Source organism: Canis lupus, chromosome 28 (assembly GCF_003254725.2).
Source record: "Canis lupus dingo isolate Sandy chromosome 28, ASM325472v2, whole genome shotgun sequence".
In the NCBI taxonomy this organism is placed as follows: Eukaryota; Metazoa; Chordata; class Mammalia; order Carnivora; family Canidae; genus Canis; species Canis lupus.
Genome location: NC_064270.1, coordinates 9369702 through 9382461, shown reverse-complemented (window position 1 = coordinate 9382461; position 12760 = coordinate 9369702). Strand labels below are relative to the sequence as shown.

At 41.9% G+C, this 12760-nt stretch overlaps 1 protein-coding gene across 12 annotated transcripts in view; it reads right to left on the bottom strand.

Moving 5' to 3' along the window:
- ENTPD1 (ectonucleoside triphosphate diphosphohydrolase 1) overlaps nt 1–12760 on the bottom strand; it is a 131725-nt gene that overhangs the window by 46681 nt on the left and 72284 nt on the right. For 7 of the 12 annotated variants that reach the window (XM_025466714.3, XM_049103478.1, XM_049103476.1 and 4 more), the window contains one exon: nt 195–322. Coding sequence is in view for 2 of the 12 variants with exons in the window: in XM_049103480.1 (XP_048959437.1) it covers nt 195–202 (8 nt within the window). In the remaining 10 variants the exon portion in view is untranslated. Of the gene's footprint in view, nt 1–194; nt 323–2401; nt 2572–2624; nt 2706–6999; nt 7144–10975; nt 11116–12760 lie in introns of those variants that run through there. The other 5 variants (XM_049103477.1, XM_049103475.1, XM_049103472.1 and 2 more) reach the window with 5 other exon arrangements.

Genomic DNA, 12760 nt, shown 5'->3' with positions numbered 1-12760 from the left:
TTCCTACCACTAATTGATTCAGGACATTCCCTCTACCAGAATGAGCATCATTTCCATTTTACCTCCCTAATCCAGTAGATATTGATTTGCTCCTGGGATGCCAGAACCTCTACCCCTCCTGTATGCTCTAATTTACCATAACCTTCTTTACCCTCTCCTGGCACCCCAGCCTGAACCCCTCAGGTTTGAGTTACCTTAACATTTTCTGGCAATGGTTTGTTCTGGGTCAGCCCCACAGCAATCAAAGCAACTACAGCCATGATACAGGAGAAGCCAAGGATGATCAGTATATTTCTGGAACAAAAACTCTTCAGTTCAGACTCTAAAACCAAGAGCAGAAAAGAAAATATCAACAAGAAATCAACAAACATTGATTTCCCTCTACTTTCAGTAAGTCTTACGCTAGATATCTGGAGACATCAAAGATAGATCAAAGCTAATCTTTATCCATACCACACTTGCAGAATAATAGGGAAATAATTCAAGAACAAAGGGATTTGTTCGTCCTGTGGTAAGGGTCAGACTGAGTTAGTGGCTGTGGTAAGGAGAATAGACAGATTCAGATCAATAACCAGGTAAGGAATGAAGACAGTGAAGAATCCCAAACTGGCAGTTTAATACGTCATACCAGTCTATGAGTGTACAAGAAACAACAAAAAAGCAAGGATTACCCTCATTTTTCAAATCTACCACAAAATGTTTAAGATGTTAAGAAATATTCAGAATATATCATCAAACATCAAACTCCCAACACTCTATGTCATTTTCTGGTTTGACACACCCCTTGCATTTCAACCACACTTATATGTTGTAATTGGTAATGGTGTAGAGGCTGTGGAGTTTTGAACATTTCAGCATTCACATTATCTCATCTATTCTATTCTTAGTCTCAACCTGTCATAGGACATAAAAAAAACTCCAACCAGAGAATAAAAGGCACAAGTTACTTTGATCATTACAAACAGAGAATATAGCAGAAGTGAACAAGAAATGGAAAGCTGTCCCATTCCTTCCATTCTGAGAACTCACTCTCTTCTTCTCTCAACTTCCCAAACCATCCCTAAACTTTTTTCTTATGATTTGGGAAAGAAGGGTAGGATAAAGCAATAAAGAAACACGTGGAATGAGACGGGCTCTGCAGAATGGAGTGCATTTCTCTAAAGACAGGGCATAGGATCAAAACAGCTGAAATACCACCTCACACCAGTGAGGATGGGGAAAATTAACAAGGCAGGAAACCACAAATGTTGGAGAGGATGCGGAGAAAAGGGAACCCTCTTACACTGTTGGTGGGAATGTGCAGCCACTCTGGAAAACTGTGTGGAGGTTCCTCAAAGAGTTAAAAATAGACCTGCCCTATGACCCAGCAATTGCACTGTTGGGGATTTACCCCAAAGATACAGATGCAATGAAACGCTGGGACACCTGCACCCCGATGTTTATATAGCAGCAATGTCCACAATAGCCAAACTGTGGAAGGAGCCTCGGTGTCCATCGAAAGATGAATGGATAAAGAAGATGTGGTCTATGTATACAATGGAATATTACTCAGCCATTAGAAATGACAAATACCATTTGCTTCAACGTGGATAGAACTGGAGGGTATTATGCTGAGTGAAGTAAGTCAGTCGGAGTAGGACAAACATTATATGTTCTCATTCATGTGGGGAATATAAATAATAGTGAAAGGGAATATAAGGGAAGGGAGAAGAAATGTGTGGGAAATATCAGAAAGGGAGACATAACGTAAAGACTCCTAACTCTGGGAAACGAACTAGGGGTGGTGGAAGGGGAGGAGGGCGGGGGGTGGGGGTGAATGGGTGACGGGCACTGAGGGGGGCACTTGACGGGATGAGCACTGGGTGTTATTCTGTATGTTGGCAAATTGAACACCAATAAAAAATAAATTTATTATTAAAAAAAAAACAGCTGAAAGAGGAGCTCAACTGACTCCCCCCTCTAGATCTCCCTCTTGAAAAGCAGCAGCCACCACTTGCTGAAACAGGAGCTCCTCCTCAAGCTTCTTGAACAGAAGCTTAATCCAAAGGACTGGAACTGTATGCGTCTCCAGTCTGTTCATCAACTTCTAGAATCTTGAACTAGTCTTTACTCATCATACCAAACAGTACAAAACTTAGGAGAAAAAGTTTTAGCAACCACATTAGCTACTGCTTCCAGACACAGGAACAATAGATGAAATATATAGCACATCCCCCCTTCTCCCTTCTCAAAGAACCTCAGTTTTGTTCATATATCTTCCACTCTCCCCAATTAGTCCACACACCTCATGGGAAAAGGATACACTCCACCCTGCCCCCTGGCCCCAGGTTCAGGGTCAAGCCTGAATGTTGTGCATAATCTCATTCCCTCACCAATGATTAGTTCAACAATAGATATGTACCCAAAAATGACCCATGAAGCCCTGGAGGAAGTCTGCTGGAACAAGCAAATCTAGGAAAAGAAAGGCAGCATTCTTGTCTTCCTCAGACATTGCCTGCCTGGATAAGATGACATTCAATGGTGGTAGAACTGAGAGATGGACAGAACTTGAGTCTTTGATAGCATTTAGAACTGCTAGAACAATAATCCCTACTCCAATCTTCCCATGAGACTTATGCTTTGACCTAGTTAGAAGTCTGAAGCCATAACATCCTGATATGACTGGTATTGCAGAAGTCTCCTGTTTGATGCCAGGGCTCTGGAATCTGGAAAAAAAAAAAAAACAACAACAACCCTAGAATACCTGCCTTAGTTCCCAAAGTGATGATACTGACAAACTCAGCTTTACTTTCATCCAAAGTTTTCTAACTTTGGATGGATAATAACAAATCTAATACCTAAGAGTAGCACATTGCAGCAGTTTCTATTTTAATTGAATTCTGAACGCTTTACTTCCTCAAGCTGTTCCAAAAACCTGTTATTTTGTTTTCATAAATATAATAATTTTGCTATCCCATTTTCCTTCCACATCTATTTGGGCACCAATCTTAGTAGTGACAAAGACCAACACAGTCCCTGCTCTTTTTAGTTCACAATTTGGCTGGAGAGATAAATAAACCAGAACAGAAGTCATAAATCAGTGACTCCAGGTCATGATATGTATTAAGAAGAAATTAAAACTAAGGGATGTTATATAGTTTAATGGAAATTAGAAGCAAGGAATAGGATATGTAGCAGAGCTGGGGTGAAAGGATTCAACTGATGGTCAGGAAAGCCTCTCCGAAAAGTGACATTTGACTGAGACTTGGATGATGAGAAAACATCAGCTATGAGGAGGAGTAAGAACACTCCAGAAAGAGGAAACAGCAGCTGCAAAAGTCCTGAGGTAGGAAACAGCTTGACATGACTCTGTCTTTTCCATTTCCTAATGAGATTATTTACTAACATTATTATTCCTGAACAGTTGGAAATATGCTTTTCCACATTTGCCCAGCTTTTGTAATGACATCCATATTATTAGACTATATCGATATTCTACATATTGTATTATAACAATATTCATCATATTGTTATTACCGATATGATAAGAAAAAGAACTTAGATCAGAGAGAAACTTGAGTTATTTTTTATACACAATTTTAAAAATCTTTATTACCAAAAAGAAAAAAATAGGGGATCCCTGGGTGGCTCAGCGGTTTGGTGCCTGCCTTTGGCCCAGGGCGCGATCCTGGAGTACCGGGATGGAGTCCGCGTCGGGCTCCCGGCATGGAGCCTGCTTCTCCCTCCTCCTGTGTCTCTGCCTCTCTCTATGTCTATCATAAATAAATAAATCTTAAAAAAAAAAAAAAGAAAGAAAAAAAGAATGGCTAGATTTGTTTTTCTTGTAACTGGCTAGATTACCATGTTTTCTATAGATTATGGCAAGTAGTTTTCAAAAGCCCTTATCACGTGCAGGAAGCCAGACTCTTTTAGGAAATAGTACTAGCCATATCACTAGATGTGGGGATCCAGTCGGGACTTAGCTTGGATGTGCTCATAAAAAGGGAACCACTTAGGTTACTGCCCCCTCTTCTCTGGCCGCCAGAGCTCTTTCAGATGCCATGACTGCTATAGTCAAATTGTTATGAAAAATTCACAGTGACTGTCTCTCCCCCACTTCCCTGAAAGGCCTTTGTTTACCTTGTGGATAACAGAAATTCAGTTTCTATCACACAATGTGAAGTGGCATTTCTTTTTTTTTCTTTTTTTTTTTTAATTTTTATTTATTTATGATAGTCACAGAGAGAGAGAGAGAGGCAGAGACATAGGCAGAGGGAGAAGCAGGCTCCATGCACCGGTAGCCTGATGTGGGACTCGATCCTGGGCCTCCAGGATCGCGCCCTGGGCCAAAGGCAGGCGCCAAACCGCTGCGCCACCCAGGGATCCCTGAAGTGGCATTTCAAAAAACAACTTTAAGAAACACTTCTTATTTAAATATCTAATAGTAAAGTGTTGTATTTGTTTTCCTTTAAGTTGTCTCACTCTACTAGAGAATTCAAGACTACCAGTTCCCTTCCATTGTTTCCCTTTCATATGAGGAGCGAGTAAATGTTTCTCTTTAAGGTGAAAGTCAGGTAGAAAGTTCAGCTCTTCACCTAAGGGACAAAACTGAAGGAAACCCAAGCTTTGAGAAAACAGATCGATTTCAAGCCAATTAGCTATGTCAGAGGAAAAGAACAAAAAAGAAAAAAAAATGATCTTTTGATTCTTACACAAACAGCCATCCTGACATCTATAGCTAGCATCCTATTAAAGATCAAAATAATTTAATTTTGTCCTTAGTCAAAATTTTGCTAAACAAAAAATCCCAGACATCTCTACTTCATGATACCAAAGATGTAATATCTTAAAATTTTACTCCATTAATAAAAATATTTGGAGTGTTTACAGATGTAGTGGGTTTCCGGAAAAACAACCAAAGTTTTACTCTGCAGATCCGGTGTGACTCACTAGTTTCAGACCATTTCCAGCTTGATGGGTCACATCTGACTAAGCTTGGCTTATCACATAGAGAAGAGCAAACACAGACAAACGCTGGAGGATAAACACCAGTAGAGTACTGTGGGCCTTCCTGTGGGCCTTCACAAAGCCAGGTGATGGGGCAGCCACTGAAGTTAGGGACTGACCTTAAGCTGGTCCCAAATCCCAGCATCGAAGTCCCTGCAGCATCTCAGCTAACTTTCTTCCTTTCCATCAAGTAGTTGTTCTTGGTGACACACATTTAGATTGTTCTCACGCTCTGGGGCTTTAAGATCCTTTCTCAATTTCTCCATTCATTCCAGACATCTTTGACTCTTCCTCTTCTATGGCAATATCCACCCCCACCCTGACCCCCCTGACCCCCACAGTCACCTCCACCTCTGCTACAACAGCCCTCTTTAGTACTCCTACCCTTTCCAATGCCCTTCCCTATTAGAATCTATCCTTCTTGTGGCTGCAGAAATTTCTCATAACAACATTCCCAGGGCTCTACTGGATCAGGAATTTAAGGTAGCTTCCTGCAGGCTGCCAGATGAAAGCCACACTGATCTGCCTAGACTTTTCAGCCCTCTGGAGATGTAAGCCATTCCTATCTCACCAATAGGCAGATGTTTTTCTCCAAGATCAAGCCTGACATTATGACCACTAGAACGTACCCTGCATGCTAGGACTTTTCTTCTGGCTTGTTCATTTCTGTATTTCCAGTTGAATGAATATATGACTTTTGGATTCTGACTTTTCCATCACTTAGAATTCTATTCCCCTCTTTCTCCACCACATCCTTTTTCTTGTCTCCTTTAAAATCAAGCTCAGTAAGAGGTTACGTTCCCCTCTATATGCTTCCAGTAGTTCTCTCTCCATGTGCTGCTTCTAGATACTTCATGGATTGACCCATTTGAGTTTGGGAGTTCCATAGCTATTGTTGGGGAGGGGCTATGCTTCATTCGTCCTTTCAGTTAGTTACTCAACAATTATTTATGGAATGCATTATACTGTGCACCAGCCCTGTCCTAGGCTCTGAACTGTAGCAGTGAATAAAACAGATAAGCATTCCCATCCTTATGGTACTTATATCCTAGTTTGGAAGAAAAGACAATAAACAAGATAAGTAAAATGTATGGCATGTTACATAATTATAAGTGCTAAGGAGAGGGGGAAACAGGAAAGGTGAAGAAGAAGGATAAATTGATTAAGAAAGGCCTCTCTGGGCAGCCCGGTGGCTCAGCGGTTTAGCACTGCCTTCAGCCCAGGGCATGATCCTGGAGACCCAGGATCGAGTCCCACATCAGGCTCCCTGAAGGGAGTCTGTTTCTCCCTCTGCCTGTGTCTCTGCCTCTGTGTGTATCTTTCATGAATAAATAAAATCTTACAAAAAAAAAAAAAAAGAAAGAAAGAAAGAAAGAAAAGAAGGCCTGAGATGGTAATATTGACGACAGTCAAGAGAGTTAAAAAGAAGGTATGCATACCTGTTGGGTAATAGCATTAAGGGCAACCAGGCCGCATGTGCAACAGCCCTGAGGTGGAAAAGTACCTGGCCATGAGATTGGGTGTGGCTGGAGAGTGACACAGGGGGGAACAGTAAAAGATGGTCAGGTGGGTAACTAGGTTGTTTGCTTGTAGGACCTTGCAGGTTCCAGCAAGGGCTCTGCCTTACTCTAAGTGATCTGATTTATTTCTAGTCATTTGTATAATCTACATTCAGCACCATACGGGTAAATAAGAAATCATCAAGGGCCTTTGAAGTCCCTAGAGAGGGAGGATGTGGCCTTTTAGGCAGCACACACCTGTTTCTTGTAATGAGGTGCTGAGGCTACCTCCATGAGGTCAGGTCATAGGACAATCAAACAATCAAGTGTAGATAGATAATGGTTCTGTTGGAGTAGAGTCTGTGCCAAGACTAGGGCTGGTAAGATGAATCCAGGAGGAATAAATACCATTACATGGAAGGTCTTCCCTATATCTTTTGGTCTTGGTGGATCAGGACTAGAGAATCTTTGCTGAGAGAACATCATAATGAGGGGTCACCAAGCCAATACTCACCAGTATCCATGAGCAGAAAGTTAAACTCCACAGACTTTTGAAGGGTGGTTCAAGCTAGAGCAGAGTCCAGACAAGCTCACCTTTGCTTAGCCTCTCTAAGTCTCTAAGACTTTCATTTCATTTCTCCATATGCAAAATGGGAGTCATAATAGTACCTATTTCATAGGGTTGCTAGGTAAGATCCAATGAGCTAACAATATATAGCAGCCTACACTTCAAGAGCCCTCACTGTATTCCTAATTCTGCTCTTAGCTTTAAATATAGCCACTTATTTAACCCTCCTGACAATCCTGTAAGGTAGATGTACTATTATCATCTGTGTCAACCTCCTAGGGTTACCACAACAAACTATCACAAACTTGGTGACTTGAAACCACGGAAATTTATTCTCTCACAACTTTGGAAGTCAGAAGTCCAGAATCAAGGTGTCAATAGGGCCAAAGTCTCTGGAGGAGATTCCTTTCTTGCCTCTTCCAGCTTCTGCTGGCTCCTCGTGTCCTTTGGCTTGTGGCTGTATCTCTGCAGTCCCTGTCTGTACATGGCCTTTCTCTCTGTGTCTGTGTAGGTCACATTTCCCTCTCTTTTCTCTTATCAGGACATTAGTTATTGGATTAAGGGACCCTATATCAGGGATCCCTGATCCCGCTCAGCGGTTTAGTGCCTGCCTTTGGCCCAGGGCGCGATCCTGGAGTCCCAGGATCGAGTCCCACATCGGGCTTCTGGCATGGAGCCTGCTTCTCCCTCCTCCTGTGTCTCTGCCTCTCTCTCTCTCTCTCTCTCTCTCTCTCATAAATAAATAAATCTTTAAAAAAAAAAGGGGGGGGGACCCTATATCCAGGATGATCTCATTTCAAGATCTTTACACTGGCAAAGACCCTTTTTCTAAATAAGGTCAGAATTACAGGTACTATTATCATCATCATTATTGTCATTTTACAGCTGAGGAAACTGAGTCACTGAGAGGTTAAGTGAGTTGCTGAAAGTTACACCGATGTAGATGTTGGGACTAGGAAGTATTCTGGACCCAGAAGCCAGGATTTTAACTCCTCGACCACATGACTAAGGCTTAGTACAGTGCCTGGCACACACTAATAGTTCTGTATGTGGGAGCCACCCCCATCATCCAGAAGTGAAAAGTGACTGATTTTGAGGATTTGGCTGGAGGGTTTGTTGGGACTGTTGTCACAGACGATACCAATGTTGAATCTTTTAAAATAGATTCTTTGGTCCATGATAATTAGAAGCTTGGAGCTCAGTAGTAGAGGTTGAGATTGTAATTCCCCAAGAGGTTAAGGGACTTGCTCAAAGTCATACATCTTGCAGGTAGCAGAGAGGAATTTTATCCAACTCTCTCATGTCCACTGCCTCAGCCATTGCATTAGGGATGTGTAGAAATTACTCAGCTTTGTTCCTTGACTCAGTGCAAAAGAATTCACTTCGAGGTCTGTTCATATGTAAAGATCTTACTCCATCTCACATTCCCCATATTTTCTCAATTAATCTAGAGTCAAGTTTGAGGACAAAGCAGTTTAATTTGGTGGGGGTTTTTTCCTGCCTGTGTTTTTAAGTCAAGGAAGTCAGTACAATATCAATAAATACACAAATGCTAAAAATAAACTGCAAGGCCTCAATGATGATCAGTTAGTTAAAAGGCAAAAGACAAACGAGAGGGAGGGAAAACACAATTGGCTCAGGCTTGGGAGATCTGAGCAAGAATTAGAGGGGAAGGGAAAACTGGGTGATGGGCATTAAGGAGGGCACATGATGAGATGAGCACTGGGTGTTATACTATATGCTGGCAAATAGAATTTAAACTTAAAAATTAAAAATTTTTTAAAAAGGTGGAAGATGAGAATGGAAAGAGATGTAGAGTTGAATAATTGATTACCCATGTCCTATCCCACTGGCCTCTTGAACCACAGACTTCAGAGGAAGTTATTTGATTTTATTTATGATCTTTTATTCCTAGTCTTTGAATGTCAATTAGCTGGTTAATCTCAGTCCACAGCTTTTTAGAAAAGGAGTGCATTTATCTTAACAAATAGCCTGGCTGATCCCTGAGTGAACACCTTCAGAGGCTCAGCTTTGGGTGGGAGGAACCTATCTCAGGACACTAGGCAGTGGAAATGGGAGTGGGGTGTAGAACAAGCTCTTCCTGCAAATAAGATTCTGTCAATCCCATGCTCCCTACCCCACAGTTCTTGCTGTGACCTGTGCTCTTTTCAGATTAGCAGCAAGTAACTGACTTTGCACTTGCTGTGCCTGACTCTAAAATGTTAAAACAACTGCAGAAATCAAATGTCAGCAGGGGCTCTGTGTGGGAAATAAGGAAGCAAAGGAGTCCCCTTCCTCACTCTTCTCCTTACTTCCTCCCACCATACTATCTACCTCCTCACTCAGACCCCTTCTGGCCTCTCCTGAATTATTTTCCCTGTAGGCTGCATGGAGCACAATAAGTCTTTGTGGTTATCATGGAATTCCATATTCAAGTATAGCGCTGGCAAGGAGGAGGGTTGTTTCCAGCAAAATGATATCACTGAAACCGCAGACAGGAATTCCCTGTGTCCCAGCCAACAAGTGTAACAATCTCGTGTATTGATGGTCTCTGCAATAAGTACATTGCTTCCACTAAATGAATCCTCTTCCACATCTGAATTGAAGAACTGCACCCTTGGGACTCTACCCTTTCTCAAAGCAGCTGCATTTGCAAATAAGCTTTGGTTATCTGTAGCCAGTGAGACAAACTAAGAAAATCTGTACTGGCCAAATATCACCAATATAGGGCAACATTGACGAATCTCAAAAGTATTATGCTAAGTGAAAGAAGATAGACTCAAAAGGCTATATACAGTATGATTTATATGATATTCTGGAAAAGGCAAAATTGAAGACAGAAATCAGAGCAGCGGATAGAGGTTCAGGGACAGAGGGCTGACTATAAAAGATCACAAAGGAACTTTCAGAGATGATGGAAATACCCTGTATTTTGATTGTGATGGTAGTTAGATAACTATACACTATGGATAATATTATACAGGCATGAAAAAAATTATGATCTATGAATGTTGATGCAGACTATCTTTGAAATATTTTATACATGCAAAGCAAAATGTGAAGATGTACAGTGTGTTCTTATTGAGTAAAGACAGACATCTCTGGAAGAATATGGGTTTGCTAGGACACAGGACTCAGCATATAGTCATACTCTCAACTAAGATTTATTATAGTGAAAGGATATGAAGCATCCACAAGGAGGAAAAAAAGCATGGGACTAAGTCTCAGGGAAACCAGGCAAAAGTTTCCAAGGGTCTTCTCCCACTGGAGCCCACAGGACATACTTAATTCAACCAGCAGTGAGCTGGGACAAGACATGTGAAATCTTGTCAATCAGGGAACTCCCCAGGGCCCAGGGCTTTCATTGGGGGCTGGCCACATAGGCACCTTCCATTCAGCATTCACCAATATTCCAGACTCCCAAAAGGAAAGCAGGTACCCAGCACAAACCATGCTACCTGCACAATCCAAGCACAAGTAAGCCATCCCCATGAATCCTCAGAATGGTGAAGACCCTTCTGAAATCCAGATACATCCAAGGAGCAATGCACCCAGCAGGTCCCTTCAAGGATAGCAGTCTCACACCTACATGAGCAATTCTTAAATATTTTACCACATGATCTTTCTTACTCCCTCTCTTTTCTCTCCTTTCATTATCCTCCTTCCTTTTTTCCTTCCTTCCTTCTTTCCTTCCTCCCTGATTCTCTGAGTAACTTAAAATTCTTAATAGAAATTCCTAAAAACCCAAAGGCTTTGAGCTGAAGAAAAATTTATAGAGAGTTTCCAGTTTGGAGTAAAGAGGCAAAAACACTGGGAACTCAGAAGGTAGGGTATGGGTAAATAGGAAGTTGTCCATTGGTAGTTAGATGCTGACTTTGCTGATTCTCTACTCACTCTGCCACCCTGCTGCCCACTCACCAACCTGATGAGGCCAAGCAGCCATCTCTGGGCCCCCACTTCTTCAGTTTTCCTAGGTCTGTGTAATCTCTTTTGTATTCTTTGGGGCAAAATCGTCAGGTGTAACTTGGCCAGACTTTGGGTGGGTCCAGAGCTTTATTTTGAGGGAAACTTGGCATCTCCTCTCAGGCATCTCTGTTGTTATGTAACAATACAAGAGGGAACAGCTCTTTGGATAAGATACGGTCAAGTTTCTAAATGCCCATGGTAACTTTGTCATAGATCATCAGTATCTAAGCAGCTGGCTCTCTTTAACTATCAACAGAGTATTTGCACTTTAGACACTTATGTGAGAACTCAATCGATTAGTATCTAGGTCTTGTCAAGGGTGTAACAAATGATATTTGGGAGGAACAATCTAAGAGTTCCCTAGATTTTTTTTTTAAGATTTTATTTATTCATGAAAGACAGAGAGAGAGAGAGAGAGGCAGAGACACAGGCAGAGGGAGAAGCAGGCTCCATGCAGGGAGCCTGACGTGGGACTCGATCCCGGGACCCCAGGATCACGCCCCGGGCCAAAGGCAGACGCTAAACCGCTGAGCCACCCAGGGATTCCCCCCTAGATTTTTTTTAGCTTATTTCCTGTACTCATTCAATGAGGCGGGAAGGAAGGAGGAGTTAAAGAAAGGTCCTTGAACCTTGGAGAAAAGGTGTCCTCCTAGAGCAAAACTAGTAAGACCAACAACACATAACAGATGAGAGCAGCACCTACCAATATCACCACCACTTTTTAAAAAATGTATGTTCAGCCCTGTTGATGTGGGAAACAAAGGCTGAAGAAAAATTATTAAATTTCCTTACCATCTACAGCCCACTGACAAGTCCTTAAAATAGGCAGTCACATTCCTCTAGGGACTCAGCTGCTTCAATGTTAATACTTTGCTAAGGGCAAAAGGCAATCTTAGCCCGACCCCCAGGGTCCTGTAAGTCTACTTTAACATATAAGAATTCCTTTAGAAACTTCCTTTATCTCTGCCCCCTCCTCTCCAGATACATGTTGGCAATCATCCTCCAAGTATATGACCCACCCATATACATCTGAAGAGTCTCATGACTGAGATTTTACTAAACAGTAATAAATGACCCTTTCTAACAATAGCTAGCCCCCTCAGGATCCTGGAAATCTTGTTTCCAAAATACCTGGGAAGCTGCTGCTCTTCTTAATCCCCTCCCAACTTTAAATATATAATGGGCCAATTAGACCCAGTCAGCTATCTTACTTGCTCAGACTCATAGAGGTAGGCAGCCAGACAAGAAAACAAGACTTGGTGTGGGGGGGGGGGCAAAGCAGACAAGAGTGATTCCATATGCTTTCTCTTCTTTGGAATTATCATATTGTTCTGAGTGGAAAGGAAAGTATCTCCACCTCAGCAAAAGCTCAGGATACCACACAAAAGGTCCTTGGAAATGATGGCTAAAATAGTTAAATTATTTACAGAAATTCTTGCAAACCCAAAGGCTCTGGGGAACACAAGAGTTGAAGAGGAAAATTTTACTCCACCTTTTGGGAAAGTCTTTGTTGCCTATAATTGACCTCTGGGAATGACACACTGGTAGACCCATCTTTAGGGATGGGATTAAATTAGATAATAAAGACACTATCAGGCCCACCCTGGGGGTCTCTCTCTCTCTCAGGACTGGGTAGGGAAAGGCCACTTCTTCTCTTCTTAGATCTTTGAATGAAACTGGTATGTTCATTCCACTTCTCTTGCTTCCAGCTCTCCCCCTCAAGCATCTCCATGTGACACAT